General features: G+C 56.4%; 1 protein-coding gene across 1 annotated transcript; it reads right to left on the bottom strand.

Moving 5' to 3' along the window:
* Positions 1-247: 247 nt before the first annotated feature.
* On the bottom strand, positions 248-13,232 carry DVL2 (dishevelled segment polarity protein 2). Its single transcript, XM_072977203.2, has 15 exons — positions 12,789-13,232; positions 11,305-11,374; positions 9,833-9,984; positions 9,456-9,565; positions 9,181-9,313; positions 8,492-8,582; positions 8,296-8,365; positions 7,704-7,843; positions 7,498-7,574; positions 7,295-7,362; positions 6,651-6,809; positions 5,936-6,067; positions 5,467-5,643; positions 4,358-4,582; positions 248-4,011 (listed from the first exon to the last, which is right to left on the bottom strand). Exons 1-15 carry the CDS (start codon positions 13,019-13,021, stop codon positions 3,542-3,544), a joined length of 2,307 nt encoding a protein of 768 aa, XP_072833304.1. The 5' UTR covers positions 13,022-13,232; the 3' UTR covers positions 248-3,541.
* Between the last annotated feature and the right edge of the window lie 1,097 nt (positions 13,233-14,329).

The raw sequence follows: 14,329 nt of genomic DNA, 5'->3' as shown, positions 1-14,329 counted from the left end.
TTCCACATTTTTGGGAGGTCTCTGCAGCACCTTGAAGCAGCACCCCAGGGGTGGAACACTTGCACCCGGACCCCCGGGTGGGGGGGGGATGCCAACCCCTGCTCTCGGAGGGGGTGGCTTTCAAATAACAGACGGCCAGGTTAGACCCAATTGGGGGTCCAACTCTCTCAGATTCTGGATGCCACCAAGAATAAAACCATCTTTCCCCCGTCCGGGATCCCTCTTTGGTCTTTACAGAACACAACGCTTCCGTTTAATTCAATTTTATTTTTTTTTAATGAATGCTTTTTTGTACGCAAAAAGAGCTAAAAAATAAATATGTTATTACAAAATAGTTACTGTACCTGCTACTAGATCACGCACAAGAGCCCCTAGAGACAGAGGAGGGCTAAAATTATACATCAGGGGTTGTTCTGTTTTGGCATTCCCGAAAAAGGGTGTCCCTGGCCACACCTGGAGACCTTCTTGGGCCGGCTGGGGAAAAAACAGAGCACCAGATTGGGGGGGGGGGAAGCAATGTTCAGACCCTGCTTGAGGGAAGAGGGGGAAAGATGGCAATGTGGGAACGGCCCCGTCCCCATCGGAACGATTCGGGAGGAGGAGAAAGCCAAACCCGCAACTCTCTCGCTTGGGATCCACTGAATGTTTTTCAAAAAGGCAAGCTTCCAGCCTCTCCAGAACGCTGCATCAGGCGAGGCTAGACAAGATCAGGCAGGGAGGTGTGCAACTCCCCCCCATCACACACACAAATGTGCGTGAGGGGGGGGCTCTTTTAAGCCATACACCAGTGGAATTACAGTCAGATCTGCAACCGTTACGAGAGCAGAATACACTAATTCCGCTGGCTTGGAATACGGTGTCATCCCGGACAACTGTGGCTGAATTAAGGCTGAGACCGACGGGCCCGGAAGAAGGCAGCCAAGTATTTATGAATGGTCGGGGGGGGGGGTTTCCTCCTGGGAGGAAGGAGAATTCAATCTGTGCACCGAGAAGCCCAGGTGGACAGTTAAGAGCTGCCCGCTGGTGATGACCCGGCCTCCTCCTTCCGTGGAGGTTTCAAACCAGAGGCGAGAGGCCCCGGGGGTCAGAAGATGCTTGCTTCTGGGCTTCCTGCTTCAGCCAGGGTGTGTGTGTGTGCGTGTGTCAAGAGGACAGGACCACAGGGGTCCATCTCTCCCCCCCCCCCCACTTTCCAGCTCTGTCGTTCTCACAGAGGAAGACCTCCAGAGACCCGAAAAGTCTGGCGATCCGGGAGCTCTGTTGTCGATCCTAACAAAGGCCAGCGGACGTTGCCTTCTTCCCCATCGATCAATACAAACACCATCTGTTTTGGACTTTGGATAAGAAGAGACAGCGAGAATGTTAAGTGGAGAAGAACCGAGCTAGGGAGCCAGACGGAGCCTCGACCGTGCGCAAGAGGGGACAGGAGGCGGTTGAGACATCTCCGCATCCACTCTGCAGGGACACCGGTATGCATACGATGTGGAAGCTGGAAACAATCTTGACCCAGTTCCTCTAGCCAAGATGCAGAGATATTTCACACACACCCCAGGAGTGCCTGGAACTTGGGGGGGGGGGAGGAGGGACAACAAATCCCATTCTCCAGGATGTGCTCTGCCTGCAGCCATGTGTCTGCTAGCTTTGCACCCCTGCCTCAAATATTCTTCTTCGCAACATTCTCCGTTCATGAGTTAGAATACATCACAGGGCATAGGAATGGGAAGGATAAAAATATGCATGAATAAAGGTGGATAAAAGAGGGGGGGAATTAACCTTCTTTTTTTAAAAAATTAGTGCCCTTAAGGGAAAAAAATGAGCATCAACTCATATAGACCAACGGTGTTACAGTCCCAATGTTTTTCTGGAAAAGGTTTTGAAGGGTTCGGCTACATTGGGTGGATCAAGATGGGGGGGTGTGCTCTTAAGAATGCCTGGTGGACGCTAGAGGTCATTGCAAAATCTGTGTTCTTACACAGTTAGGATGATGGATTTTTGCCTCAAGTCACCTCCCTCCAGGCACACACCATCTTTTTAAAGTGAAACTAAAACAGCAGTGGTATGCAAAGAGCCAGGTATTCGGATGGGGTAAAGCCAGGGAGTGAGACCCAGTCGGGGCGGTGGTCCTCGAGCCAATTGTGACTGTCAGTGACAATGGGGTTGTGAACCTATTCAAAACACAGAATTGTCGTGCTTTGTTGGAACTAAGATGTGACCCAGCCAACCCTCCGCTGAGTCCAATTGCACTCCGGGTGGGACAAGCTGTGGAATTCAAATGAGATTTTGGGGGGAGCGTGCGGACAGGCTCTTATACAAAAGGAAGCTTATAAAAAGAAATACAAAACAACCTCATTCCAAAACATGAATTTAAAAAAACTTTTACGTTTTTTTTTTTTCAGTAAAAAAAAAAATAACCACACACACACACAAAAAAACCTAACACTTCATAGACACCGGGTTTTGTACCCCAAGAAACAGGAAGAAAATGGGGCTAGGGCTTCAAAAGTACCATAACAAGATCATTGTGCCGAGAGAGCAGGAGAGGACTGGGGAGACGGGAGCTCACCTGGCAGACAGAGAGACAGACAGACAGGTGAGAGGGAGGTAAAAGGTCTCACCTGATTCCCCAAACCTCACAAACCTGCTCACGGGAGAGCAGAACGCAGAAGTCCGACAGTCCCAGGACATCACTGGGTTTCTGCGCGGGACCCCTGGGAAGACGGTGTAACATTCAAAAAGTGGCCAGCCTGTGGCCAAAGTGCCCCGGATGGGGACCAAATTGAAAGAAAATATATAAAGTTTTCCCATTGTAAGATCGCCAGGCAGAGAGGCAACAGGAAGGCAGAGGTCACGTGAATCCAGGGACCTGAGTCGAAGGGTGTTTTAAAAAAAGGAAAAAGGTGGCTGAGCCAGCCACGAGACTTTTATAAAAAAAGAAGAAGATAAAAATACAAAAAAAGAGAGAGAAGTCTCCCTGGTATAGAAGCCCACAGGACGGCAGCCTGAGTCTAGCTGGAAGGAAAGGATCTGCCCGTCTCAGGAGGCTGCAGAGAGACCACAAGTGACGTGGAAAAACCGTGACCCCCCTGGCCACGCGATGAAACGGAACGGCTCTGCTGGTGACAGATATGATGTCAGGAAGGCTAGGATGGGTTTTGGGTTCTAAGGCAAGTCACAGTGACAGAAAGATATTGCTGCTTCCTCCAAATTGGGCCTACGGTAAGGGGCTAATGGGCCCCATCACTCCAATAAATCCGGAGGCCCCAGTTGGAAGAAATGCTACCAGGCGGCATGGAAGGAGCCCTGTGGAGGGTCCCCTCCTTCCTGTCTGCGTCACAGCAAGAACCTCACCGACAGGGTGAGGATCCAGAGGAGTCAAAGCTGTGTCGGGACAACGGGAAGGTTTGGCCCACCCTGGACGATACCCGAAGGTGACCAAAGACAGGTGAGGTCAGAGGTTTTCGGAAGGCTCTGTGTGAAAGAGGCCACATCGGTGAGGAGGAGGAGGAGGAGGCCTGATCAGAGCCGGCAGGCTTCGGCCGGATCACATGACGTCGACGAAGAACTCGCTGGGGTTGCCCATGGCCATGTGGAAGGACTGGCGGCTGGCCGTGAGCTCTGGGGGCACGGAGCCCAAGTCACGGACGGGAGGCGCCCCGGGGGGCTGCACGGCCGCGGCAGAAGGGGCGGAAGGCGGGGCGGGCGGCGGTACCATCATCACCACCATAGGGTTGTAGGCCAGGGGCATGCCCCCCGGGGCGGCATAGGCCGCGTGCAGGGAGTGGTGGGAGCGCACGCTCCCGCCCCCGAGGCTGTGCTGGCTACGCTGGGAGGCCCCCTCCCCGCTCGGCCCCGCCGGGGGCCCCCCGCGCTGGCTGCCACTGCGGGTCGAGTACTCCGACTCACTCCCGCTTCCAGACTTGGAGTCAGCCCCGGCCTTCTCCTCCTTCTGCTTCCCGGGCCCACGGCCGCCACCGCCTCCATCGCTGCGGTTGGACCCGCTGCTCCGGCTGCCTGGAAAGACAAAAACGAAGCCCGCGTCGGCCAGGGGAGCGGAACCGCCCGCCTCCTCCTGCCCCCGTCCCAAACTTGGCTTTGGAGGAGAAGGAGGACAAAATCCGAAAGCACAAGGACGCTTCCCCACCCAGCGGATCGTTTTCTCGGCCCGTTATATAACACGAGAGGTCTCTTTTGGCAAACAGAGCCTGGCTCTGGGCTATCGTGCTCCCGATGGGACTTTTGAGGGCCACCTGTTCGTTGGGGGAACAAAACTGCCGGGGTGGGGGAATGAGCGGGTGGGTTGACCAGGGGGGCTGGACTCCTACCCTCCCGAGGTTATCCAGAGCACCCCCAGACTTACCTTCGCTGTGCTGGCTGCCAGCACTTCCCATGCCGTAGCTGTAGGAGGACAGCTCATGGTACGGCGGGGGCTGAGTGCTGTACGGATGAGGTGCTGGGTACTGATAAGAGAAGGTGGGCATCAGAGGCCAAGGGGTGGCGCCCGGCAGGGGCAACGGGGCCAGCGTGTCCTGGTCGGAGGCCCCGCTGGAGCCGTCGTTGTCATTGAGGGAGAGGTTGGCCATATCTGGAGAAGGAAAAGAGGGAACCGTCAAGAGGGGCGCGGCATCGGGTAGCCAGGAAAGGATTGGAGGCACCACCAACCCGTTGTTCATTGATCTGGAGCCCCAGACGTAGAACAGGTAACCCAGGCATCGGACCATTTAGGACGGCATGCGGGTATCCTGTTATGCCAAGGGAAAGCTCAGTCCTGGCTCTAGGATTCAGGCTTTTCAATAGGTCTGATCACAGAGAAGAAAAAAGGAAAAACAGGCAGGAAGAGTTTAGGACCGGAGAGAAAGCAAACATAGAATGGACTAATAGCAGAGAGCCGACAAATGAAGTTGTCGTTCCTTTCCTGAAAATAAAGTCTGCTCTATTAGAACAAGAAGGACACAGAGAGAGACAAACAGATCTGTCATTAAAGAGATCTATGCAATTCCCTTTGCAGGGAAACTTTGTCAATATTGGCCCCCAAATGAACCCAAGCACGAAACCGTTTTTCTTCTTTTCCAGCTGCAACTCCAAGATTAATGACCTGCGGTCGCCCAAAAAAAAAAAAAAGCTTTCAAAAAAACCACCGTAAATATCTCAGCAGGACTGGCTTTGGCCAGCAAACAACACCGAATTCAGAACAATGCTCTAGAAGGCTCCTCTGATTTCTGTACTTCTCACCAACTACCTAGAGAGGCTCGGGAGAGAGCCGAGCAAAGTTCTAATCCCACGGGAACTCTCTCTATCAACGCCACGGTCAGCATTTGGATATTTGAGGAGGCGGCAGGCAGAGATAAATAAGCAAACCAAACAGGCAGAAGTGGATACGGCAAGAGATGCCACCGGCCAAAGGCAGTTGAGACCGGCCGCGCGAGTTCGGTGCTACAAGGCAGCTATGATACACCCCGGCCCTCTTACAGTTCTCGCAGCCGCTGAAGTCCCCGAAGATGTAGTAGCACTGCTCCGAGAAGGTGATCTTGTTGACGGTGTGTCTGATGAAGCCGGCCTTCAAGAGATTGCTGGCGTACTTGCGGGCTTCCCGGCGGTCCTGGAACCCTTCGACGTGGTGGTACAGCCAGTCCACCACATCTGAGCCTGGGACAGGGTGGGGAGGAGTGGGAGGGGGGAGGAGGAACAGAAGTCAGGTCCCTAGCGAGCGAGCGAGGGAGGGAGATGGTCTTATGGCAGCCTACCCACCACCCACGACCCTCCAGATACATCAGGCCACAACCGTCTTCAGCAGAGGGATTGTGGGAGGTGTGGTCTTGATCCAAATGGGTTGGATCTGAGGAAGGGTCCCAGTCTCCAGAGGCCGCCGTCTCAATTTTGGTGGAGGATTCCTCTCCCTCCCTCCCTTCCCAGTTGCCACCTCTTCCCCAACTGATACCTAGGAAAGCGTTAGGGATGGTAATCTTGAGCCACATCCGATCGCGCACCTCCAGGCCAGACTCAGGGGAAGCCATTGCCTTGGTAACGGAGGCCATGTCCGTGTGGATGGACAGGTTGAAGTCATCAAAGCCTGAGGAGGCAAGAAAGGTTTGTGGGGGTGGGCAGAGAAATAAAGCCGAGAACTGGAGGCTCTTCATTGATTAAAAATGTTTTTTACCCCACCTCTCTCCTTGGAAGAGATCCAAGGCGGCTTATATCGTCAAGACTGCTGACAGCTGAGGTCCCGAAACATCTGGGGGACCCCACACAACGGCTCCCCTCTGCTCCGCCTCAAGCAGAGAGCCCTGAGGCAGCTGTCGAAGGCTGAGCCTCTGTGGCCACCCGACTGCTGGGGAGGCCTCCTCCCCAAGCTGGCTGAAAGCAACCACACATTTCCACACCGATTGAAGCCCTGAGAAACGTGGGCATTTCGGCCGATGGAGCTCTGTCCCCCGACTGACTGCAATCATGCTCCCTCTGAGCATCGCAGCACCAGGAGGATGCTGAGGTGGGAGAGGGGGAGGACAAGCAGGCCCACCCCAGGCCTATGCATGTGGATAAAACCTCCAAGGCCTGGCTAGGGCTGGCCTCAAAGAGGGAGGCACCTGCTGAAGCCATGGGGCTTTTCCAAAGTCCCACCCACCCCCCCAAGGGCCTCCTCGTAACATACTTACGGCCCATCATTAGGGGGCACTCGCGTTCTGTCTCCGTGACGGAGGTCCCCGAGGTGATGGTGCTCATGGAACTGCTGCCCGGGTAAGCGGCGAAGGCCCCGGTCAGGGCCGCGGAATGGGACACCCAGGCCGCCGGGTCAATGGGCTGGATGGGCTCATCTGGACACACGAGAGGGGCCGTTAAACCAGAAAGCAGGATTTCAACGCACCAAGGATCCCGACGCCTCCCTGGCCCTTCCTCCCCCTTTGATCAGCCTTCTTCCAGAGACACCACCCTACACCTCCCTGTCGGCCTGTGGAGATTATGGGAATGGCAGACCCAAACATCTGGACGAGAAGCCTGGCTTCCAGAGGGCTAAATTCAGGGGTCGTTTGGATCTGGAGCCTGGGCTGTTAGCCAGGGGGGCGGCTAGAATGCAGCGAGGAGGGGCAGGTCCCCGACCGTGGCCTCTTTGACCACAGAGGAAGGACACGGTGGGATCGCCCTGTTCAATGAGGCGGGGGTCAGGCTCCGCCTGAACGCTTAGGGGAAACCCCACCTGGCAAGGTCTAGAGGGTTTTGCAGCTGCAGCCAACTCAGCCCCGCGGAGAAGCCCCCCCCCCCCGAAACCCCACAGCCCCTGATAAGGTGCCCTAATGCTTACTTCTAGGCAGGGTGAAGTACCCTTGTGGGGAAGGGTCCCAGCACTTGGCCACTGTCAGCACGATCGGGCTGCAAAGGAAGGGAGGACGTGAGACCACAGGGAGGGGCAGCCGAAGAACAGCAGCCGAGCATCGCCACTCAAGTCCCCCCCCCGTTCTCCCACAGGCCCGCAAGGGGACCGCGAGGAAGGGGAGCATCACCCACCCTGGCTTGTGGACAATCTCCCTCAGGACTCTCACGGCGTCGTCGTTGCTCATGTTCTCAAAATTGATGTCGTTGACCTGGGATGCGGGAGAAGCGCATCATTTTTCCGGTACTGCTTGCAACTCAGGGCTCCCCAACCTCCATCCACGGGGACCAACCTTCCGAACCCCGCACACCACACCACCGAGGCTCCCGGTCACCCTCACCTGGAGCAGCATGTCTCCCGGCTCGATTCGGCCATCCGCAGCCACCGCCCCACCTTTCATGATGGAGCCAATGTAGATGCCGCCGTCACCTCGCTCGTTGCTTTGGCCCACAATGGAGATTCCCAGGAAATTGTACTTTTCTGCCGGGGGGGGGGAGGATTGGAGGTGGAATCAATGTAACGCTAAGGCTAGGCTTTGCTACTTAGGCTGCCATCCCTTGGGGGGGGGGGAGACGGGCAGGGCGGCTGCCACAGCCAACCTTCAGCCAACACGACAGGCTAACCCCTAAACTGCTCGGCCACCAAGGGCTGGCCAGCCTTCTCTTCCCCTGGCGCTTTCCTGACGTTCTCCTCTTCCCTGCCGAACCCTAGAAATGGCTCTCCTTCCCTGATTCTGAGCAACTGGATGCGGCGATCACCCACCGTGAGTCATCCCACACAAACGGCTGCCTTCTGCGTTTTGGACTTCAACTCCCAGAATCCCCCCCCCCCCGGTTGAGGGATTCTGAGCTTTGTGGTTCCCACCCGCCCCACTCGTTTTCGTCTCCATCTTTGCCACTGCCAAAGGTGCATTCCAGGTGCACATCTCTCACCCATGTTCAAGGTAACAGTGATGATGTTGAGGGACATGGTGGAGTCCGTGACGCTGCTGAAGGAGGAAGTCTAGAATGGGGAGATACAAAGGTTGTCAATCATCCTGACCCCCTTGTACCTCCCTTCCACAAGACTACCACCCCCTGCTCTTAGGTTGAGCCCCCCCCAAGACACCCTCCCAAGCCTTGTGCTTACCCGCTCCAGACGCGGGGGGCGCTGCTTCCTCCGCCTACGGTGGCGCTTGAGAAGGCGGGAGGCGCTGCTCTGCTCGGTGGAGCTGCTGAATCTGAGGAGGAAAAAGGCCAACGGGGGGGGGCAGCTAAAGCCCAGCTAGAAACTGAAGGGCACGCAGGTGGCACCACCCGTCCCCCAATCTGAGAAGAGCGAAATGAGAAACGCCGCTTTCCCCCCCTGAGGGGGTTGACCTGCTCTCCCCAAAGCTCCCGCCCTGCGTCTCTTCATTTAGACCGTAAGAACAAACGCAGGGCGCTGACAAATGTGGAAACAGGACGATACACAAAGAAAGCAAACCTCACCAGGGCTGACACCCCATGAAAAATTCAGCATCGTGACAGACTGACCACTGGACTGAGAGGAGACTTAATTAAATGCCCTCCCAAGCATCGTTCAGCCTTTGCTATCTTACCGGTAGCTACGCTACCAGTGAAGCTCGACAATATTAGGTGTGATGGGCTCAAGGCCTCGTTCATTCAAGAGGGCTTTCCACGTTTCTCTTCGCTCAAAAGACCCACGGCAGATGCCTGGCCTGTCTCACTCTTCAAAAGCTCCGGGGTCCCGAGGGAAGAGTGTTTTCGAAACAAGTAGCTTGACAAAATATTGACAGCCACGCGCCCAGGTGTCCCCAGGGCTGCTCCCCGGCTCACCTGCTCATGGTGTCGTCGTCCTCGGAGTCGCAGAGGCTCGTGGTCTCCAGCTCGCTGGTGAGAAGGGTGGAAGAACTCTCGTACCCGGCCAGGTGGCGCTCCAGCCTGGGCTGGCCATTCAGACGGTGGCCACCTGGGGCAGAAGGGGGAGGCATGGGTGTCCGGCTGGCTCGCCAAGGGTTGCTTGCCTGCCTCGCCGCTCCTTCTCAGCCAATGGAAAAAAGGCACCCCCCGCCCCCCCCCCAGGGGTTTGGGGCTCCCCGACAGCCACTAACCTCCGTGCTCCATGCTCTCCCTGCGCCGCGGCCGCTCCCGCCGCAGCGAGGCCACCGACTCCGTCTCGGTTTCATGGTCCAAGTTCTCGTGGCTGCCAGAGACGTTGGGGCTGCAAAGGCAGGAAAAAGCCCAGCACCCTGGCTATGTCTGTCACAGCCCCATGTTCAAGATCTGTGCCAGTAAGTACCCCCAAAAGACGCCCCCACAAAGCCCTTGACAGCAGAGAGCCAACGCCTCCTGAGTCCTTCTGCCATATCTGCCTTCATCCCCTTGTTTTTTGTGAGTTCTTTGACTCGATGGGATCCCGCCCCATCGTGCAGAGGCCTCTTGCCTGAGGTCCCTCCCCCCCACCCCATTCGCTTCCCCCTTTACTCACTGGAAAGAAGGGGGCCGGGAATCCCCAATGCCGCTGGTTCGCTCCACAGGCAACGGAGGAAGCGAGGGAGGCGGCGGCGAAGGTTCTGGCCGTACCTCGATAGGAGGGGGTGGTGGAGGCGGCTCAGGCTGCGGCGTCTCCGAGGAAACAAGCTGTGTTGGGAAAAGAAAAAAGAAAAACGCATGCTGAGCATCCCATCCTCATCTCTGCAGTCTAGCTCATTTAAGAGCTGAAAAAGCCCATCAGCTCCCACTGTGGCACAGTTAGACAACCAGAGGGGTGCTAAGAAATTATTCGGGTACCAATTCATTTAGAATATTTCTATCCCACCTTTTTCCCCAAAAGGACCCAAGGCGGCTTACATAATTAGAACAGTGTTTAAAAACCAAAAACTGTAAGTATACAATCTTTTTTTAAAAAAAATTAAAGTATTATATTAAAATGGTAACTAAGATCAACATTAAAACAAGTTTAAAAGAACAGATCTATTAAAAACCATTCTTAGACCATCAGGCATTAAGGAAAAGCCTGCCTGAAGAGGTCTTTGCCTCCCTGTGGAAGGACAGCAAAGATGGGACCAGGCTGGCTTCTCCTGGGGGGGAGTCCCAGAGACTAGGAACAGCAGGATGGCGGGATTGAGAGAAAGGCCTCACCTGGTGATCTTAATGCCCGGGCAGGCTCATCAAGGGAGATGCGGTCTTTGAGAGAGCCTGGATCCAAGCCATTGAAGGGCTTGGTAGGCTAAAACCAGCACTCTGAATTGTGCCAGGAAACGTATCGGCAGCCCGTGGAGCTGCTGGAACAGGGGCGTTACATGTCCCCTGCAATCAGCCCCAGTTAACAATCTGGCTGTGGAAATCTAGATCTTTGTGGAGTTTCTGGACACTTTTCAACAGCAGCCCCACGTAGAATGTGCTACAGTAATCCAGCCGAGATGTAACTGGGGGATGTGTCCAAATCAGAGCTCTCAAGCAATAGGTGCAGCTGGCACACTGATTTTAACTGTGGAAAGGCAGTTCTGGCCACAGCTGAAACCTGGGCATCCAGGCGCACAAGATGAATCCAGGAACCCACTCCAACTGTGTGCCTGTGTTTTCAGAGGGAGCGTGACACCCCCCCCTCCAGCACAGGCTGCAACCTCCACTCCCAGAATGTTCCCTGGGTCTTGACGGAGAAGAGTAAGATTCTTCTAGGCCTCTCTATATTCTGGACTTCAGCTCCTGATGTCCTTTGCCACCGGCTAGTACCTGATGGGAGATGTTAACTGCGAAGAGTCAAAGATCCCCACCCATCCCACAAGTAGGGCACAAGAGCCATCAATATGCCTTCCCTACAGACTGTAACCAAGACGGGACTCGACACCAATCCAAGTGTCACACACTATTCCTTAAGGTTAAGATATCACAAGCAGGGGTGAGATGAGGGGGGTCTTGAAAGCCTTGAAATAAAAATCAGAGGTGTTAACTTCGTACCCAGGAAACAACTCTGCCGTTGAAGCAAGGGAGCTTGGCGTTGTCATCGGAAATTTCTTCCTTCACGACCCTTCAGGGAGGACAAGAAAATAAAGCAAGGCTATCACCAGCGGTGCCTGGAATACATCTCCAAAGTGACTGGAAGTCCTCGGGCGCCCACCCAAATACAGGGAGAGAGGTGATCTGGATGCCTGGGGCTGCCCAGGGTTAACGGAGAAGGGGCCATACTCAAATGCTAATCCGAAGCCCCCTTTTTCGCTCCTGGATGCCTGAGCAAAAAGCTTGGCAAAGTGTTTCTTTCCCCCCCCCGTCCGCTGCTCCCCAGGAGACTACAAACAGCACCCCACCCACGTTCTAGAATTCCAGTCTTTTCTAAGATCTGGCAATCTGTGGCTGGCTAAGTGACCTGCTTCCGCTCAGAGAAGAGACCAGGAAAACAACAGAGAGGGCCCCTGATATGGGCTTGGGGGCGGAGGGATGACCCTTGGGGAGGGCCCTTGCATCTCAGAGAGAGAGAGAGAGAGAGGCCTCCGGCTATGGAGCCAAAGACTGGGCGTTTGATTCCCTCTGGTGGTGCCGCTTTGGTAGGGGCTGATCTCCATGATCCACAGGGCCCCTTCTAGCTCTGCATGCGTGTGTGTGTGCGTGGGTGGGGGGGGGGGCAGGTCCCTTTCTCTCCCAGGCTTCTGCAATAAGTGTCTGGGCACCTGTGTCACCTGGTGTCTGCCTATAACCTGGAAGAGGAAAGACTAGCCCCGAGATGGGGGTGCACTGAGGGAAATGGAGGCCCTCCCCTGCCGCAGAGAACTAGCTTATCATCTAACACCCCCCCCCGCCCCAGGTTTCACTGCAACATGTTAGGGGTGGGCATCCCAGAGACATTGGTGGGAGGGGAAGAAGTCCCTTTCCTCCCCCTAATCGACTTCACTGGGACTTGTTCCAGGAGGGTCAACCTTCTGAATCCCCCCACCCCCCACCCCATCCCCAAAAAAGAACCCCGAATCCCTAGGATCCAGCCAGGAGGATTGGGAGAACTTTATAGCTTCTTCTGCTCATCGATGCACAGAGACTGTCTGCATAAATATATACAGTTAAGAGAGGTTGACATATAGATAAGTATATACATCCACACCCCCAGCGGGGTTCCCCCCTCCCTTGACATGTCTGTACGTGTGTGTGTGTGTGTGTGTGTGTGTGTGTACGTGTGTGTGTGTGTGTGTGTGTGTGTGTACGTGTGTGTGTGTGTGTGTGTGTGTGTGTGTGTGTGTGTTTTCTGTGCCGGACGCCTGGGTCCCTCCTGGCATCCCGCTGGCCGGGCGTGTGTGAGCTCGGCGTCTCCGTGTCTGGGTCCCTCTCGTGTGTGGCTGGGGGGGGGGAGGGGAAGGGGTTAGTGGTGGTGGTTTCTTCCTCCTCCTCCTCCTCCTCCTCCACCTTCTCTCCCCCCCCACCATCCACCCCCACCCCACCCCCACCCGCGGCGTTACCCGAAATCCTGGTCCATGCTCTTGAAGAAGTACTTGGCTCCCGGCCGGGCCAGGGCGGCCTTGACGTGGCCCAGGGTGAGGCGCTCGGCCGGGACGGGGATCTTGACCAGGTAGGGCGTCTCCTCCTCGTCCAGGTGGTAGATCACCTTCGTCTCCCCCGACGGAGGCGCCCCCGACGACGACGACGGTCCCCCCCCGGGGACGGGGCCAGGCCCGGGGCCCGCCATCGCCATGGCAACCGCGGGAGGGAGGGGGAGGGAGGACCGACCCACCGCACGACCGACCGGAGGCCCCGCCCCCACACGGCCCGGCCCCGCCCACCCAGCGGCCGCTTCCCCGGCGGGAGGGAGGGAGGGAGGGGCGGGGCTCCCGGGAAGGAGCGCGGCGGCGGGACGAGCCTTTCGCGCAGGAGCGGAGGCGGCCTCCCCGGCGCGTCTTACGTCATCACGCCGCTGCGCACGCAACGCCCCGAAGAGCGGCGCCGCGTCACGTGAGAGAGAGAGAGGGCGGAGAAGGGAGCGGAGGCGGAGCCACGCCCCCACCCTGCCACCCCCGATCACGTGGCAGGGAACGTGACGTCGCCCGGGCGAGGAGGCGGAGCGCGCAAGCCTTCCCTTCTTTGTCTTCCGGTCACGTGAGCGGAAGCGCCTTCTCTCGCGGTTGGCACCTCGCCCCTTCCGGGCGAAAGGGGCGGAGCCGGACCCGCCCCCCCTCGACGTCAGCGTCTCGCTCTGCGCGCACGCGCGAGCGACGAACTCAGCGCACCCAGCCGCTGCGGGAGCGCTCTGCATGTGCTCAGAGGCATCGCTCCCTCCTGCCGTGGAACTTGCTCCGACTCGCAGCTTTGCCCGCACGTTTATTTTTAGACCGTAAAAGATAAGGGAGTAGGGAGGTGTATTTATTATTATTATAAAGGTTAATAATACTTTTTTATAAATATAAACAATAATTTATACTGTATTGTTAATTTATTACTTATTATAAATAATTAATATTATAATTTAAAAATTATTATTATCACCATTAATTTCCAAAATTCTGGTTACAGTACTTATTTGGAAACAGAAAGGAAGCCCAGTGGAGGAATCCAACTGACCCCCCTGGAGGTTGGTTGGCGGCAGAGGAGAGAGGCAAAAAAGGGTTCGGACCTCGCCGTTGGGGGCACAGACCCAGCCTCCCTCAAAGCAAGCAGCCCGACAACTAAGTGGGCGCTGACTACAGTCCCCATCATCCTCAGCAGGTCTCTGTGGGATGAGGAGTCGCTGCCTCCACAGCCCCCACCCCCCCACATGTCAGGGGGTGGTGGTGGTGGTGGGTTCGGGGGAAGACGGACCTGCTGGAGGAATCAAGTGTTGCCCGCCTCAGAAACATCGCGCTGGCTGACCCTCCCTGAGGAGAAGGGACCTGGACTGCAGTGCCCATGATCCCCAGAGCCCATGCTTCTGTCTCCCAGCATGCACCCGGGACACCAAGCCGCACTGCCGCCCACCCCCACCCCACCCCCCGGCCCCATCCCTTGGGCTGACGCCCGCCCGCCCGCA

This window comes from Pogona vitticeps, chromosome 6, assembly GCF_051106095.1.
Source record: "Pogona vitticeps strain Pit_001003342236 chromosome 6, PviZW2.1, whole genome shotgun sequence".
Taxonomy (NCBI): domain Eukaryota; kingdom Metazoa; phylum Chordata; class Lepidosauria; order Squamata; family Agamidae; genus Pogona; species Pogona vitticeps.
The sequence above is the reverse complement of the archived record's forward strand: the minus strand, read 5'-3'. Positions and strand labels throughout refer to the sequence as shown.